Here is a 19,592-nt window from a genome sequence, read left to right as displayed (position 1 = left end):
CACCGGATTCGTTGTTCCCACTCTGAGCAGCTTGATAGTTGTGGTTAGAGTTGCAGTGAGCAGAGCCCAGCTCTCAGCAGCAGCTCCTCTATCTGTGCGCATCAGCCAGTCTCTGGCCGGATCCCTCCACCATGCATGGAGGGAAGAGGGGGCTGGTCGCTCCGCAGAATACCTTCCTGGAAAACATCGTCCGGCGCTCCAGCGGTGAGTTTTAAACTTTAAATCTCAAAGTTTAGTCAATTATTTGTTCTTTACTGCATTGCTTAATTTGTTATCAAGTGCGTAAGTGTGTGGGGATTTAGGATATAAAGGTTTCCATGGAAATAAAACATTTTTATGAGTTAAGCGGCAGATTTTCTTTTTCCGGATACTGACTTTTGTGCTCTGAATAATTATGTAATGCTGTAATGTTCAAACGAACCGGGAGAGAACAGTGAACTAAAACAAAACCATTTATTCTGCTTATATGAAAGCTTTGATCAACAGCATGAGCCGCAGAAATTAGACGCACAATCTACTGATTGCTTTATTAGCATTTCAGCATTTTTATTTAATTATTTTTTTTTTTTAATGTGTTACAGATATCATAATGCAGTTAGTGCAAGGACTGGTTATATTAATACTATATTTTTATTAGTTAATTAAAAAAAAACATAAAAGTATTGTCATTAAAAACAAAATATCCCTATTTTTGATATTCTCTTTTTATGTTTCTTTAACAACACCCGCAGACAATGTGAAAACGAACCTCACTAGACTTAAAAAGGCTCAGCTTGCAGCCTCTTTTTAAAAGAGCGCTTCTTTCTCTCCACTTAAGGGACTGTTAATGTGATTTATCCCATATAGCCTCTACTTGTTCACCTGAGTCCAGCAATGTCTTACAGTAATGCTTTTTTTAATGATGCTGCTGTTACAACTTCCTTTGGCAGACACAGTCTTCATGGGAAACTCGAGATTAATGCATTCGAATATTTTTTATTGTAAATGCAGACAATGCACAAAGCTGGACTATACAGAATAAAAGCCTTGCAGTATGCGTTTGCACCTCTTCGTTTTAGTTGCAAATAGAAATACAGACCTCATCAGGTAATTTGGAGGATCTTGTTATACAATTAGTTAAATCAGCACCTTACTGTGCAATATAACTCATAGACATCATCTAAGGTCTAATTTTCCCTCTGCTTTCTGCAGCCTGCCTCTGAACTACCAGGCTTGGAAACTTTTAGGCTTGCCATCAATATTTAATTTGCATTAAGGCTGGAACGTAAACCTTTTATCAGCAAATATTTCTGCTCACCGAAGCTTCAGATTACTATTTCTGTAAGCTTGAGTAGCCTTTTATCTCCATTAAACATGGCAGGTTAAGTAATTAGAAGTGTTGGGATGAGATGTGATTATGATTTACAACTCCATGCCCGTTTTATGGAGGGTTTATTTTATAGCTGGGGAGGACCTGTTAGGTTGAGATCAGTAGGAGTAATGTGGATGTTCACTTCTAATTTTTCTACTATTTTATAACAGAAACCAGTTTTCTGTTGGGGAATGCGCAGATCCTTGACTGGCCGGTTGTATACAGCAACGATGGATTCTGCAAGCTGTCCGGCTACCACAGAGCGGAGGTCATGCACAAGAGCAGCACATGCAAGTAAGAGGCCATCTGTGCTTTAATGAAGCTGAATGTCAAGCTGGAGTGGACAGTTTGACTTTATTTCTTTAAGTTTTTTGTCTTCACCATGATGTATAGCTCACATTTTCTGTTGATTCTTGCTTACAAAACTTTGCCAAAACTTAAATTGTAAAGCTGAGTCTTTTTCCTTGTAATGCCCTGTTTAATTTATAATGGAAAGTTAGAAAAATCCATTAGAAGCACTATGCTGGGATGTATTATTTTGAATCAAGAGGAAAGTTTAAAAAGTTTATAGTTCAATTAAATGCTTTTTTAAAAATGTTTTTTATGTTTTCATGTCAAATGCTTCCTTTTTCAACTCTAGAACAATTACATTTAAAATAAATAATGAAACATTTACCAGGATCCAGAGACAAAAGATGATTTGCAAATGTATGTGCTTTTAAATAATAATTTAAAGAATGTTGTTTCTTTCAGATGTTGCTCATATTTTGCATTTGATTTGTTAAACTGCAGGTTTTAGTGAGACAAAAAAACAGCAGTTTAACAAATGTGCATCTACATGGCTGCATGCCGGTGCAGTTGTTAGAACTATTGCTTACTTCTCTAGAAGATCGAATGTTTGCACCCAAGAGGCGGTTTTGTGCTTGTGTGGCTTTCTGATAGAGCTTCCTCCCACCATCTGAAACAGTGTTATACAAGCATTAAGCGAAAAAAGGAAATGATGGACATTCTATTTGAATTCAATTCAGTTTTCCTCAAACTCTATAAAAAAAAAATGACAATAAAACCCAGGCAGGAGGATTTTTACATTATTAGTCCGGGTATCAAAAAGTGTCTTGCTCCTTTTTTAATTTGCTCTCTTTTCTCTTCTGCAGTTTCATGTATGGTGACCTGACCGACAAAAAGACTATAGACAAAATCAGACAAACCTTTGACAACCTTGAGTCTAATTTTCATGAGGTGCTTCTATATGCAAAGAACAGTACGTATGGACACATAAAAAACAAGAAAAACACTATCAATCATTAGATTTATTTATATTATAAAGTAAATCTTGATTTATTTGCAATATTTCCCCAACAGGAACACCAATATGGCTTTACATGCAGATCGCCCCGATCAGGAATGAAAACGACAAAGTGGTGCTTTTCCTCTGCACCTTCAGAGACATTACACTTTTTAAACAGCCCATAGAAGATGATTCAGCCAGAGGTGAGTCCAAACCAGTTTTTACCTCCAATAATCATAGGTTACTGAAAGTAATCTACCAAAATGTGAGGCTTCTTAAGAAAATAACACATTCAGTTGAATGAAAGACAGAAAATGTGATGCATTCAGACCTCTTGACTGCACATGAGTGACTTTGCAGGCTGTTGTCTGCTGGCGTTTAGCACAGAGCTTCCCAGGTGTTGTGTGTTCAGGTCAGTGAACAGTGGGTTTCTGGGGTCTTTACTAAGTCTTTGGGGAGGAAGTTTGCCACTCTGACTAAAAGGAAAAAAAATAGTAAAATGTACTGTTGACAGGTTTTATAGTAGTAACCTAAAACAAAGGCAGGTTCACGCAGACTATAGAGCTAAACGCTAAGGTTAAGATCATCCTTACTGTTTGCCATTAATAGCTGAGTCACCATTCCTTAATGATCTCTCATTCTGCTAACCTATCTCACCATTCAATCAGCACACCTGTGCCTGCCAGTCTCACTCATAGTTCCCACATGTGACACCTTTTATTGAAGCTCCTTCCAGCTAGAAAGCCATCGTGTGAGTAAATGGCCAGCGTTCTTTCTATTCCCCCACTATCATCAATTCTCAAACTCAGTTTTGCTTCATAGATATTTTCTGTCCCATCTTTCCATTTCTGGACGTTACATTTGCCTTTGCCTTCTTATTATCGTTTCTCCTCTGCCTGCTTGCTCCCCTCTGGATGGTTCCGTCATTCTCCTTCCTGATTCTGACTCTGATCTGTTCGCCGACCCTGCTCTGTTTTTTTGGATGGCGGAAAAACAACCCTCCTGGGATTTCTCTTTCCCGTTGTGAAGTCATCAGAGAGACTGACAGCTATATGTCCCGCCTTAAACTATAATACTGTAACCTGAGTGGCAGACCTGTTTTGGGATGTTGTCTAGCGGTTGAAGCAGGACTAAATGAATACTCATGTGTTTGTGAACGCAAAAATTACCTTGAGAAATCAGCTCGAAGGCAAGGTTAGCTTATAATGTTTTCACCCACTCAGGACCATGAAGTAAAGTGATTCCACAAGCAGAACTTTTGCAATAAAATCCGTGTCTGCCTTTTATTTCAAGCCTACCAAATCAGTCACTATACTGTATAGTTTAATTTGTTTTCCAGGGATTTCACAGAAAAAAAAATTGCAACCATTTTTTGAATTTACTTAATCATATTTAGTTACTTTAAGACAATTTTTTCATGTTAGCAGGGTAGGACATGCAACAGTTGTATTAAAGTAACTAAATATGATTAAGTAAATGCCAAAAGCTGTTGCATAATTTTTTTCAGTATGTTATCCAGTGATTTATTCTGTTATCCAGTGATTTATCTACCAAAATATGTTCCTTTTAAAGTTTTTATTTCCACTAAGCCTAAATGGATTAAAGTTCCACACCAGTAATACAGAAAACGAAGAAATAATCCATTGCTCACTCTCCTAAGCAATGAGCTCACACAGTTCAAATATATGAAGAGTGATTTTTAAAGGTATTTTACACAATAAAAGCACTAGTTTTAGGATGAGAGCTCTGATTTAAATGTATTTTCAGTTTTTTTTTTTGTTAGAGTAACAGAAATAGGTGAATAATTCTGGAAGGTAAATTAAACGATGCTGAAGTAGAAACCTGAAAAGAAGGGCGTTGTATTGAGTTTTCCTGAGTCAGCGCTTTATAAAGCCACCTTATGCTGTTGTCCCTGCTTCGTGTCCTTTGGGATATGCCTCTGCTACCTTTGCACATCTAGAAACCTAAATTCTTGATTATTCTTTGCTAAATAGCTAAAAATCAGTCAGATTGACAAGATCATGTCTATGAACATCATTTTGAAAGCATGGCCATAGATTCCCGATCGTTCTTTGACTGGACCACTTTAACAGTTTGAGATTCTGCAATATAAACTTTTCCATTTAAACAAGCTTTTAGTTAATAAGAGTAGTGCTGTCATCTGTTTGTTCTCTCATATTATTTGTTATCTATCTTTTTGTTTGAATGCACTTATGTTCCTTTTCTTATATCTTACTTTGGAGAGCTTTCTGATACATTTAAATGAGAAAAGTGCTATGTAAATAAAATGTATTTACTATTTACTTTCCAAATCTGAATGCATGTTTAGGTTATTTGTCTTCTGTAGCCTCTAAGGAGTCTGGAACTAGAAATAATTACTATTTTTGTCTCACTTTTCCTAAATAAATTACATCTTAAGCCGCAAACCTACATGAAAAAATCTGTGTCATATATGACATTAGTAAATAAAAAATAGTAAAATAAAATAATATCACCTTTTTTATATTTTTTAAAGTTTCCAGGAAAATATAACATTTTTTACATGAAAGCATGATCACATATTGTTGTTATAACTAATTATAAAAAGAAAAATGTATGAAAACGCACATAAAAAATTTAGATCAGGTAATTCTCATTAACATATTTGGAACCAACATGATTCAATATTTTCTTATCCTCCCTTTAATAAAAACACTGTAGCATCAGTGGCCACAGTTATCAGAGACACCTGTGGACGGCTAATAAAGATTAATGAGTCAGTTGCTGCAGATAGCAGACCCCTCATCTAAAAAGCCTGCCTTGAGTTCCAGCCCTTTTCCTATTATCTCTGAGCATTATACTGCCACCATTGTACTTCACAATGGGATGGCTTTGGGAGTGTTAGATTTAAATGCTTTCTTTTTCAGGTGTGTGTTTTAAACCTTGATATATTTATAGTTTTTACATAATCTTCCCATTTTCAAAAAGATAATTATCAGTTGTTGAACTTTGCTCCCAGAGATGTTTGAAACTTGGGATATTGTTTTATCTGGAAATCATCAGAGTTAAAAAAAAGCTGATTATTTCCAAAAAGGCTGCATTTATTCTGAGGTTAAAGTATGCATAGTTAGAGATTATTAACTTATCAGATGGCTTATGAGGACAAAAAGATTTTGTTTAAGGGCATCAGAAAAAAGTGTCATAAATACAAAGACACACAATGCTTCTTTAGCATCCTATTATCTATTGTCTCATAAAATCACCATAAAAAAACTGAAGTTTAAGATTGTAATATGTTTAAATTTAACATGTAAATATTTTGTATTCATAGGCTGGGCGAAATTTGCCAGGCTCACAAGGGCACTGACCAACAATCGTAACCTGGTGCAGCAGTTAGCTCCTCTGAACAATCCTGAGGTCAACCACAAGCCTTCCCGACTGGCTGAGGTGAGCAGAACGACTCCCTAAATTGTAACCAGATTCATCTCCAACATTCATATTGAATATGAGATTCTTTTTACTTACTTATTAAAAGGCTCTCCAGCTGGGATCGGACATCCTCCCTACATATAAGCAAGAGGCTCCTAAGACCCCTCCACACATCATCCTCCACTACTGCACCTTCAAGACCACATGGGACTGGGTCATCCTCATCCTCACTTTCTACACTGCTATCATGGTTCCCTACAATGTTTCCTTCAGAACCAAGCACAACAACCTGGCCTGGCTGGTGGTGGACAGTGTGGTCGACGTCATCTTCCTGGTTGACATTGTCCTAAACTTCCACACAACCTTCGTGGGTCCGGCTGGAGAGATCATCTCAGACGCAAAGCTGATTCGGATGAATTACCTGAAGACGTGGTTCGTCATTGATCTGTTGTCCTGCCTGCCCTACGACATCATCAACGCATTCGAAAACGTGGATGAGGTAACTTGAGTTTTCTTTACTTATGTGGCAATCATTTTCCCATCTTTCAGAACTCACACCTGAGGATAAAATTACACTCAACTTAAATCATAAAATCAGTGGGTGTTGCATTGTCTTGTTTTTGGCCTGGGCTAGGCTAATCATAACATCTGGTTAAAATGCACCTCTCTGTATTTTTTTACATTCAAAGAGACTAGGGCTGCAACTAAAGATTATTTTACAAACTGATTAATCTGTTAATTCTTTTTGCAATTAATCAATCAATAATAGCAAAAAGTTCCTTAAGGAAGATTTATACAGAATTAAACCAGGTGAAACTAAAACTTTTCCTCTTGAGGAGTTCTGGATAGAGCGTAATGACAGACAAAATGTTTATCTTAATTGCAATTTCATTATTTTTTTTTTACATATATTGGTATAATTACTGCTCTAAGTGGGTTCTTCTGTCAGCCAAAGACACATTTTAGAGTCTCTACAAGCCGGTTAACAATTAAAAGATTACTAAAATTAATTGACGATTATTTCCATAATCGATTAATCACAACTAATCCAATGAATTGTTTCTGCCCTACTGAGGATACATCTAACAACATATTGTCAGAAGTGTAGTCCAGCGCTTATTACGGCAGCTTTTATTATGCTTTGAGCACTCGCCTTGAATCAGATTTCAGATTCAGGTCATCTTTCCTGCTTAAGCCTGGGAAACTGCATCAAGAGCGTTGAATAAGGCAGTTCACTGCAGTTACAGACTAAAATAGGCTTTTAAAAGAACATTTTAGAAAAATTTGTTGAAAAGTGCAAAATCTGAAAAATAATTTTTTTTTTGTAACTTTGCTGTATAAAATATGTTTTTTTATTAAAATAAATTGCTGTTATAGTTATTTGCATATAGGGCTGAAGCCCCTAGAAGTTTTATTTTTCATGGGTATTTTAGACAACATTTAAAGCCTAATTCATGTTTGTTTTATCGTCTATTGTAGGACGTCACCCCACCTGCCTACCCAGCAAGTCATCTCCGTGACTTTTCAAATTTCCACAGAAATTTCACACGGACAGAAGACTCCGTACTTCCAGTAAGTCTTTTCTTTAAAGTCGTAGGGAAATCATATTTAAATGACAAATCAAAATAAATACAAAATGCATGATGAAAGAGACACTCCACGACCTCTGATACAAAACCCTCCTCCTCTTGCATGTTTCCGCTGTCCATAGCGTTCCTTGACAGTGCCGTTACTAAGCGCTAATTGGTCCCAATGTCATTTCCCATTGGGAACCTAATAGCACTAAGTTGCTAACTGGTTAGCAAGATGCTTCCGAGACACCGGCCACAACCAAACTTGCTTGCGAACCTTCCACCACAACAATCCCGCCCCCTTGATGATCAACCAATCACATTCACTTCATTCACTCATGTAAAGCACCACTCGGGAGAATTCGGAAATGCAACGGTTGGAACAGCTGTTTCCCTATGACTTTAATTCCTTCCGGGGAACACATTTTTTTTTTTATTCCACTGAATTAAAAATGTCTTGCATTATTTCTGTCTTGAACTGAAAAACGCCTGTAGTAGACTTCTCACCGCATTTCCTGTTGCAGCTGTTTGATTACAATATGTAAACATCTGTAGCCCTTTGGTTTCTTCCTTAAAACATTTGTTTGACAATTTTAAAACAACACTAATGATAACAGGTACAATAAGGCTCCATTAATCCCTATCTGTTGTAGTCAGTTCTGCAATGTAGGGGTTACTGCCCCGAGTGCTCCAATGACCATGGGCACTACTGTTGACTTCACCTTCCAGGCTCTCTTTAGTTCTTCCCTGAGCCCTTGGTATTCTTTTTTCGTGATGTGTCCATCATTTGGGATGGCCATATTACCCACTATGGCTGTCCTCTGCTGTTTACCAATTATAACAATGTCCGGTTGGTTGGGCACAACAATTTAGTCTGATTATATCTGGAAGTCCCACAGGATCTCTGTCATTCTCCAGCACCTTAGGAGGTGGCTACAATTTTGACCTGGGGTCTCCAGTTCATATTCTGCGCAGATGGTTCTGTAAACTATACCAGGCACTTGGTTATGATGTTCCATGTATTCCTTTCCTGCCAGTATCTTATACCCTGCTGTGAGGTGGTGGATTGTTTCTGGGGCCTCTTTGCATAGCCTGCACCTGGTATCTTGCGTGGTATGGTAGTTGTGGGCCTCTATTACTCTAGAGCATCAATATCTTTCTGCTTGCTTTTAGGCCAGACACACTCATGGGTCGATTAGAAACATAAGATGAGAAGACCCAGACAACAGAACACAATGAGTGACTCAGCTGTTTATGTCTGCAGACAGGATAAAAGATACATTTATATTTTGCCAACAGGTGTTGATGGAAGTTAACAAAAGAGTCAATGTTGGGTTTACGCTCACCAGGTGACTACATTACTGTTTGTACATATCATCGCTGATTAAAACGTACTTCTGTTGAATTTATCGTTTCTGTTTCTATTACTCAAGGAAAACTTATACATACTTATATGGGGAAAATAAAGAAGTCTTCAATCTTTATATGATTAACATTTTAATTAATTTCAGGAAATTCATGAAGAAACCCCTTGTTTCTCAAAGCTTAAGATACAATTCTGAGTCTGCTTTATTCCTGCAGGGTCTCAGCAGCCTGTTCAGCTCCCTGAAGGTGATTCGCCTGCTGCGCCTTGGTCGGGTCGCCAGGAAGCTTGACCACTACTTGGAGTACGGAGCAGCCGTCCTGGTCCTCCTGGTGTGTGTCTTTGGTCTGGTGGCCCACTGGCTCGCCTGCATCTGGTACAGCATTGGGGATTATGAGGTCATTGACGAGACCACCAACAGCATCAAGACAGACAGTTGGCTCTACCAGCTCGCCCTCAGCATCGGAAAGCCGTACCGGTATAACGCCAGTGGGACAGGCCGGTGGGAAGGCGGCCCTAGCAAAGACACCCTGTATGTTTCTTCTCTCTATTTCACCATGACGAGTCTCACCACCATTGGATTTGGCAACATTGCTCCAACAACAGACGGAGAGAAGATTTTCTCTGTTGCTATGATGATGGTGGGCTGTAAGTACTCATTTATCCACAGTTTGCTTTAAAGTTTGCAGAGCCCTTCATATACATGGTGGGTGGATGTTAGCATTAGATGAAGTGGAATTAAATCTAGTAGGTCTGATGTTGCACAACAGTTTCATAGTACCATTGCGACTGTGGCCCAATTTGATTGACTGTGGGTAGAGCTAGATGCTTAGAGAACATCAAGGCAGTAAAGGGTGATATAACATTGTAAAGCTATGTGATTGCAGAGATAGGTTGTTTAAACTGGGCAGAGGATGAATATATAAGCATCGTCTGCACATTTGTTAATGTTAATAAAAAAAAAGGTTCTATACAGTCATCATCACCATTAGCTGTTCCTTTTTTTGGATGGAAGGACACAACATGCAGTGATTGTCATGAAATGGAATTGGATTCACAGGTTGGATCTTTCTCTGAATTTTAATGTAGCTTTTAAGAGTCAAACATACATACATTCTTTCACTACCCTATGGTAAATATAGCAAACACGTGTTTTTGTAAACATTAACCAGCTTCTGACATCATTTTGTCAGTTTTTTTTATATGTACTCCCGTATTTGTAGAGTGTAACAGTTCATGTTGATGAGAAATAGCCCCACAGCATGATGCTGCCGCCACCGTGCTTGGAAAATGTTTCAATTTTCAGGTCGTAAACTGTCATCCTGACCTCCAAACATTCTTCAAATGAGTTTGATTAGCTCAATATCCACCCTGTTAGAAATTAAAGCCTTTCCCAGGAAGACGTTTGGATGTACGTTTGGTAGCTGTAATTTCTTATCAAGTTTAAAGGAGTCAGGTTTTGAAGCAGGGGTTCCTTTTTTAGCGGCACCTCAATTGTTAAAAAAGTTTAAACATCTTTTTTTGGAAATAAAAACCAAGAATAAAGTTTAAATTCCCAACAAAGATTGCTAAATAATGCTATATTAGATTTTGTTTTTTTTGTTATTTTAAGATTTGAAGTGTAACTTTAACCTTGTACTGTTTGAGACAATCCTTTAAGAATGAAATCCTTATTAATCTGAAAACAATTTAAAAATCAACAAATAAAGCCCAAGATGTCATGCTGATAATGGTTGCATGTTAACTTGTAGTTACAACTGTACTCTCTGTTTTTAATCCCGTTCATGTATTCATAATGAGTGAGCAGAATCCTAAAAAGAGACTAAACAGTTTGAACACTTGCTTGCACATTGCATCGTGCTGCCTGCAGTCCTGCTGGCTACGTAACAGCTGCCAGCATAACAACATATGGTGAATATGTTGGACAGGAAGTCTTGCATATCTTCTTGCAGTCATCTTAACATATATATATATATATATATATATATATATATATATATATATATATATATATATATATATATATATATATATATATATATATATGCATTGATCACATAATTATTGATAATGTCTTTAGGACAACTTAGGCATGAGCACTCCTGATTGTTGAATTAAGGTGAGACAAACTGTAAAGCTGTAAAAATAAATAAAAAAAGTTACAGAAACTTGAATCCAACAAAGCGAATCATAGCGTTCTCCTCTTTCACCGCAGCCTTAAATCACAGTTGAGTTTTTTTGTCGTTGATAAGAAGAGACATTTTCAGTGCCCATCACAGCCTGTCTCTCTGAAGGTCCCTTTATCTCACGCAAAATCATTGTCCTCCTGTTAGATTTATCATACGAATCCTTTCCAAACTCAGCTTTTTACAAACAAGAGAATTAAATCACATTAGGTTTCCTGAGACGCCTGCGATTAAAGAAAATGTGTTGCAGAATTACCCTTGAACCTCTGGAACAGTATGAAGCTGATGTAGACACGTTGCGGTACATTGCACCACAGATCATGTACTGTACTGTTGTGTAACATCACTGATGTCTCACTCAGCAATTACACATCTCTATAAGTTGTATTCCTTTGCTTATCTAACAGTAAGAATATTTGGTTTACTTATAGAAAATGTATATAATTAAATTAGTAATTTATGACTATTGCAAACGATGTAGTTCTCTAAGGGAACTTGTTCAGCCTCTTAGTATTTTCACCTGCAGTCATTTAACGTCTCAAAGTTCAAACTTAGACCATAATGTATATCTTTAGGTAATTGTTTCTTTGTTTTTTGTTTTTTAATTTTGATGAAGGAAATTGTTCTATTTTTCATGATGCTTGATTCATTTTGACCTAATATATGCTATCCATGTAGGTTCCTGAATTATGTCCAGTTTAGCAGTTTGTCAAACTTTCAAAGCTAACCTAAGAAAATCTGAGGAATTAATATCCATCAAAGCTGAACTAAAACATGCTCTACTTAAAAGGAAAAGTGCAAATGACTTAAAAAGGGAAATATTTCCACCCAATGCATTTACAGCAGGTCTAGCAATCACCGTTTCAGTCCAATTTCACCTAATATAAAAGTTAGTTTATAAAAGGATAGTAAATTGTTCTATCTATCTATCTATCTATCTATCTATCTATCTATCTATCTATCTATCTATCTATCTATCTATCTATCTATCTATCTATCTATCTATCTATCTATCTATCTATCTATCTATCTATCTATCTATCTATCTATCTGTCTAAAAATAATATGTTTATTTGATTTTTTTTTAAACTTAATTAATTATCGGATTTTTCTTCCCTTTTCAGTAAAATACAAGTTAGTTTTTTTTTATTTTTTATAGATTTGCCTTGATAAATATAACTAACACTACTGTCTAGTAAAATTACCTCTACTCAAAAAGGGGAATCTGTTGGCGGTGTTGTAGTTTTTGCTTAAATTAACATAAACTTGTGTCAGTATATCTGCATACGTTACTTTCACCATCCACTGATTGAGCAACATCGCTGTACCTTTAACCTTTAAGCAGCTACTGTAAAACAGCATGAAAAGTGATGCAACAAAACCAGTGAGGACTCAGAAAGTGACAGCCACGCTCCGAGGTTTGTGCATCCCGAAATAAACACCCATTACTCTGATGGTGGCCCGGTCGCTACGAGACTCCCTCAGTAACAATGCTCGTGTCAGCTTCAGTTGCATCTGATAAAGTTCCTGCTACAGATACGATAATTAACCACGGGAACTATTGTAGAGGGAGGAGAGCTGCCTGCAGGCTGCAGGGAAGGAATTGGACAATGAGCCATCATTGTAGATATGTGTCCTGACCTCTGTGCTCCTGCTGTGGTGAATGGAAAGTTTTTCTCCTTGAGTGGGTAAAACGTCACGATATGAGATACTGACTGACTCTTTGAGGTCACAGCAGCACAGCGCTCTTACTGAACAAACGTGCAGGGAAAATTATATCATAAGGACTGAAAGCATCACTAGTTGTATTTATGTGTGGTTGTGTTGTTTCTAAATTGGTGCCATTCAAAGTAAAAATTGCTCACAATGCTGACTGTGAAACGAGGAAAGATAAATGTGATGATATGAAACTATAAATAATTGACAAACTGCTTTTTGTTTACTGCACACCCTCCGCTATTTTTTGCCAGGTAGTAACAATACCTTATATCACTATTATTCTTATAAATAAAGCACATTCTTCCCTCCTATTTTTCAAAATTAATTACACGTTTGCTCTATCATCTTAGTGATTTTGTTTTACATTTTTTGATCATTTTCCCTCTAAGCGCTGCTGTATGCCACCATCTTTGGAAACGTCACCACCATCTTCCAGCAGATGTACACCAACACAAACCGATACCACGAGATGCTCAACAACGTACGCGACTTCCTCAAGCTTTATCAGGTTCCCAAAGGTCTGAGCGAGCGGGTCATGGACTTCATCGTCTCCACTTGGGCCATGTCTAGAGGAATCGACACAGACAAGGTACCCATGCTGACACTTACATTTAAAAAACTATCCTAAGCTTTTTCACCAGATAACTCTATTCCAAGCTGAATCATCACATAAAATGAAAGAAATCAATAGGTTCTGTTGGCATTGTCTTCTTTCTGCACTCACACATAATGAACCTATAGGTTTCCTTTTATTTTTAGAAGAAAATTAATAAAAACTCCCTGAAAGATTTGCACTTATCACTTGATAATGAGGAACTGTACCATCAAATAAGAACTTAGAGTATTTAATTGTAGTTAAATCCCCTAAAGTTGAATAAAACAAGCAAGCTGAAAGATTTTTAAGCTTTAACTGATAAAACCTTAATTTCTTATTACTTTATTTTTTTTATTGTTACCATTATTTTCCTGTAAAACTGCTACAGTAATACCTCACATGGAGTTTATGATACTTCTTTGCTGCCATCATCCATAGTACATTTATAAGATTTAGTCCTTCTCATAATAAAAATAGATAGCTTAAGGTTTCGGAAGGTTTAAATTTCTAACCAGCAAATAGGACAGATATGGATCTTAGATACGGCCAGTTGGTTTACTTTAAGTTATTTAGAGGCATTGTGTTTAAGCTGGTTTACAGCAACAACATTAAATAACTGCCATTATACAGTTTCTTTCATTAATGGTACGTGTTTTCATGTCTTTATGTGAAAATAACGGGATTATGCTTCAAGCAAATCACTTTTTCATGCATTTTGATGGGGGTTGATCATCATAAACTATTAACTGCCTGCAAGAGCCACTTAATAATTATGCTAAAACTCCAAGGAGTTCAATGGGCAAAAGGGGCATGTAGATACATGTAGATAGGAGGGTTGATGATTGCAGACATCTGATAGAAAGCATTAAGCATTTAAAGTCCCAAACCCAGCAGTAAATACTCAGTAACTGACTGAAAAAAAAGCGAAATGGATTTTTTAGAGGGAATCAATGTTTCTAGACAACATCTAAAAGCCTTGCTGCTAGTTCAATACCATAGAGTCCAGTGTTTTGAGTGTGTTGGTGTCAGTTTTTGTCATCTCAGAGGGCTTTATAACACATTTATATTGATTCAGCTCAGTCTAATCAGCAAATTGTAGTTTGGTGACTGATAGATTCTGACAGATTGGATTTATTAATACTGTAGCCTGTTAACAAGGGGTGTCTCAAACACTACATCCAAGGCCAGAAAATATTTACTTTTAATTGTTTCTTTATGCCTTGTTGAGGATTTATATACAATTCTGATTTATTGCAAAAGTTCAGTCACTCCTTAAATTTTACACTGAATTCAGGTTATTAGATAGCATTTAATGTGCCATCTACCACACAGCCAAGATTAATGGCAACTTAAGGTGTACTTGATAACGCTTAATCTTGATATAATTAGCTAAACCAAGTAGGTAGAGGCGATATCCTCATGCCTCATAAAAAGAGCTAATGTCTCTCCTTAACGTATTCAGACCCCATGTAAGATCTGTAAGATCCTTTCACCACCAGAGGACATATTTCTGGTTTGTCACTGATCGGTTCTATTAAGGAATTTTACGGCCATTAAAATATTAATTTTTGTGTTCATGGAAGGCAATAGTTCCTGCATGATTTCAACTATTTCCTTTTTCTTCCGTTCAATTTCCATTTTAGTCGGCATCAAGAAGTAAAACATTGTAATTCCAGATTTATTCTTATTTGACTTTTATGTTAAAATGGAAGCCTTTATACTATGGCAACATATTTGATGCTTATTTAGTCCCTGCATCCGTTTTACTGAGCATAAAAATAGATAGAAAGTTTGTTTCCTTGTTATTGCAGATCTGCTTGCAGCCAATTCAGTTAACTTTGGCATCAAAACAGAATGAATGCTTAGTCTGCTTTAGTTCAGGTTCGGATTGAAATTTTATTTAGGAGTAAATCTAATCTTTGTTTCATTAAGGTAATGTTATGAGGTGTGCAATCTATCACAGGGAAGATATTGATGCTCATAACCTTACTGCAAAACACAACTTTAAACTTTTCCTTTGCAGATTCAGCTTTGACCTCTCTGCGATATTTTACTTTTTAATTAGATTTGAACAAAACACTCTTGAAAGCCAAATCTGACCTCCTCTGTCTCTCCACCCATCCCAAAGGTTCTCTCCATCTGTCCCAAGGACATGCGTGCAGACATCTGCGTGCACCTCAACAGGCAGGTGTTCAACGACCATCCAGCGTTTCGTCTGGCGAGCGACGGCTGTTTACGCTCCCTAGCTGTGGAGTTCCAGACCACGCACTGCGCGCCTGGAGACCTCATCTTCCACATCGGGGAAAGCGTAGATACCCTCTGCTTTGTTGTGTCCGGCTCACTCGAAGTCATCCAAGATGATGAGGTCATCGCAATACTCGGTACTTTAACAGAAAACTCCAGGCTTGGTTTTATTTGGAGATATGTTGACATCTGACATGTAAACAGAGGTTTTTGTGTCTTAATTAAACAGTAAAAATATAGACTTATAATCCTGTAATCTGTAGACAAGTATACCAATATATCCATCAAAGTGCATTCAAATTGATTTATGAGAAGACAAAACATGGCTTCAAACCAAACAAGTTTTATCTTTTTATTCATAAGCTGATGATGTGTGGATTCCTCTAGGTAAAGGGGATGTATTCGGAGATGTCTTCTGGAAGGAGACCACGCTTGCTCGAGCCTGTGCAAACGTGCGAGCGCTGACCTACTGTGACCTGCACGTCATCAGGAGAGAAGCTCTGATGAGGGTGCTGGAGTTCTACACCGCATTCGCCAACTCCTTCTCGCGTAACCTCATCCTGACCTGTAATCTACGGAAACGGGTAAAAGAATGATGCAGGGAACTTGATTTTTCACATGCCTTATATTGTATTTATCCCCCTAAGACCCTGACATGTTTTTCTTTCTAAACTTTAGGCTAAGCTCTTCATTTATTCTTGTAATATTACCTTATTGCATCAACATCTCATGAAGTATTCATGGTTACTCTTTTTGAAGTTGATTCAGGACTCTGCTTGTGTGGGAAAATGTCTGAGGTTGCAGAACAAACTAAACAAAGTCATAAATATATAATGTTACTAAGAGCGAAAAAGGAGATGAATAGATTTTTTTTTTTTTACTACAGCAATTTATTTTGACAACCTGCTACAAATTTGTGCAACTAAAACAAAATAAAGTTAATTACCTTTGTATTCACCAGAGGGCTCATTATTATTATTTATTTTTTGTTATACAGCTTTTAACATTTCCCCATATTTTCAGAATATATCATTGGGATCTTATATAATGGAGCTATTATAGCTGCTTTTCAAAGTTTTTGCAGGAAATTATCTGAAAAGTGTGGCATGCGTGTATATTCCTCTAAACATATTCCATTGGTAGAAAAAGGCATCTTAAGTACAGTAAGTATATAGAAAATGATCTAGAGTTTAAAACTTCTCAGAGAATACTGTTTAAACCAACAGCTGAAAAACTAAGTAGATGGCACAGCTACGAACCCACCTAGACGTTGAGATTCAAAGATGTTAATATTCAAAGAAAGACCAGGAGCCCCATGGTAACCCTGGGAGAGCTGCAAAGATACACAGCTCATATGTAGGAAGTTAGGTGTTAGTCCTGCACAACACAAATCTGGCATTGAAGATGGCTTGGCTGTTAGAAAGCCATTTTTAAAAGTAAGAGGGCCACAATACTATACTGCATCCTAAACAATGCATCCCTGCAACACGCATGGTGATGGCTGCACCATACTATAGAGATGCTCTGTTTTATCACAGACATGGTAGCATATTTATGCTACCATGTCTGTTTTGCTCTGTATGTGATTGCTCTCATTTCTGTGCTGCAGGTAATCTTCAGAAAGATTGCTGATGTGAAGAGAGAGCAGGAGCGGCAGAGGAGTGAGGTTTCTCTCTCCATTCCTGATGATCACCCTGTTCGCAAGTTGTTCCAGAGGTTCAGGCAGCAGCGAGACTCTCAAACCCCAAATGAAACGCAAACTTACTCAGAACAAAACTGTGTCCAGATGGAGCCACGGCATAGCCACCAAGCTGACTCCACCTCCTTCAATCAGGAGAAGAAAGTCAGCACCAATTCCTGCATGGAAGCGGGAAATAAAAGCAGAAGAAGCAGCATTGCTGCTTCTCTGCAAGAGTGCAATGACTCTGGAAAGTCAGAGCAGGGATGTACCCAAGTAACCGTGGAGTTGATGCCGAGTCAGAGGAGCTTAAAAGCTACTGAGAGTAGTGGTACAGTTGCTGGTGGAGGCAGCAGAGGTGGGCGAGGGTGGGCGAGGTTTAAAAGCACTGTATCTTCCGAACCAGTGCTTCCTGTTGTTCAGAAGGAAAATGAAACGGAGAAAGCAGAGCGGCCGACAGCACCACAGGCCTCAGGAGAGCAGGCAGCATCCAAAAAGAACCAGGAATCAGAGGACAGTGGGCAGCCGGTGAGCACAGAGGGGGGCAATGCAGCAGCAGAGGAAGTAAGCATCCTGCACAAAACCGACTCCTGCGACAGTGGCATCACAAAAAGTGACCTGCGCATCGACCGAGCCGGAGACTCCAGGAGCTCCTTTGAGCGAAGCCCCATGGAAAAGAGCCCTCTGGACAGGAGTCCGTTCGAGCACAGCGTGGGGGTTTACACAGAGGTATCCCTGAGGCACTCTTTCCTCCAGCCGGTGTCTGAACAATCCCTGCTCCAGACAGCGCTGCACGACGCCAAACTGGAGCTCAAAGGGGACATCAGGAAACTGAGTAGCCGGCTCTCACTCCTAGAATCACAGGTTAGCGAAGTCCTCAGATTATTGTCATCTAAAAGGAGACTTTCGCTGCCTCCAGCTTCTTCAAAGGTGAGGATAAAAAGTCATGACATGGTCATGGCTTCAAGAGTCGTAGCACCCAAAGCAGAAGAGGAATTTTTGTGACTTCATTCAAGACTGTATATTTAGATCCACAATCTGCATGTCCTGCTGGACTAGAAGACTTTTGAGCACTAAAAACTTGACTGCATGTTTATATTACTTCATGTAACCTATGCATCGAAACCCAGGGATTTCTGTTTTGGAATCTTGTGCACTTTTTATGGCAGTGTAATTCAAGAAGGCACCGCAACAATTTATGAACAAAAAAAAAAGTTAAAACACAACAGATTGCTGGAAATTGAAACATTTTATGAATTTTAAAGCAACACAGAATCTAATCCGCAGCTTTTATGCACGTCAATCCAAGTAAAGGGTTTTGTCGAATGATGCTCAGGTGATGCTTAAACTAAGTATTTTAAAGTTAAAATCATATAAAAAAAGATAAAAACTATTTGTTGATTTTCTCATTTAGTCCATTTGGTATGTTTCACTACATCCCCACTGGTACACAGAGGCATGACCCGGCTAGAGGTAATGGCACAGTGGAAGGAACATACCACCTTTAATGAGTGTTACAGATTAAATTTAAAGGAATGACTATATTAATGGATAATAGAGAAATACTTTTCTCTTTAAAACAGTTTTTTGCTCACTGTATTATTAGGAGGGCGTTTGCTCTTAGCATTAAAATGAAAAACTGGAGACAAACGGTTTGAGATGGGTGAAAACTATCTAGAAACAGCTAAAATGAACCCATTCATTGTGCTGCAGTCAAGTCTTGGTTAGGTTAGGGAAGTTTCATTCATGGTCTTAATTGTTCCTAAAAAAAAAAACTAAATCTAGACTCCAGCAAGTCCAAAACGAAGACAAGACCTGAATGAGGAGAATATGGCCCCCATCCTCAAAAGTAAGCTTTTAGATTTTAGGTTCTGACGTAAAGAAGGAGAAAGCTCCAACCACATCTATTTCTACAGGATTAGAGCCCCTGCCTGACCCCTGTCTTCAGGTCTGACTCTGGTATTAAGGATGAAAAGAGGAAAATGAAGTAAGTCTGGAGTGAGCAGTGGACCGAAAAACCGGCCGCTCTGATCAGGGTTGATTCCTCATAGATATAAATGAAGCTGAGGATTTTTAACTTTCATTAAGACCAAACCACAGCATTATGTGTTTAATGATTTACTTTTACAATGTTAGTTTGCAGATTTTTGTTAATGAATCATGTTTGATGTGCATTCATTTGCTTGTGC

General features: G+C 37.8%; 1 protein-coding gene across 1 annotated transcript; it reads left to right on the top strand.

Annotated features, from left to right (window-relative positions):
- Nucleotides 1-18,827, top strand: LOC119785070 (potassium voltage-gated channel subfamily H member 5-like). The gene is made up of 12 exons (XM_038287467.1): nt 1-204; nt 1,522-1,645; nt 2,506-2,612; nt 2,714-2,842; nt 5,950-6,065; nt 6,154-6,546; nt 7,527-7,619; nt 9,200-9,629; nt 13,276-13,475; nt 15,610-15,862; nt 16,113-16,309; nt 17,335-18,827. Exons 1-12 carry the CDS (start codon nt 132-134, stop codon nt 18,406-18,408), a joined length of 3,189 nt encoding a protein of 1,062 aa, XP_038143395.1. The 5' UTR covers nt 1-131; the 3' UTR covers nt 18,409-18,827.
- The last annotated feature ends 765 nt before the right edge of the window (nt 18,828-19,592 follow it).

The sequence above is a fragment of the Cyprinodon tularosa genome, unplaced genomic scaffold (genome assembly GCF_016077235.1).
Source record: "Cyprinodon tularosa strain WSP-4 unplaced genomic scaffold, ASM1607723v1 ctg24, whole genome shotgun sequence".
Taxonomy (NCBI): domain Eukaryota; kingdom Metazoa; phylum Chordata; class Actinopteri; order Cyprinodontiformes; family Cyprinodontidae; genus Cyprinodon; species Cyprinodon tularosa.
Note: the sequence above shows the minus strand (reverse complement) of the source record. Positions and strands in the feature narration are given on the sequence as shown.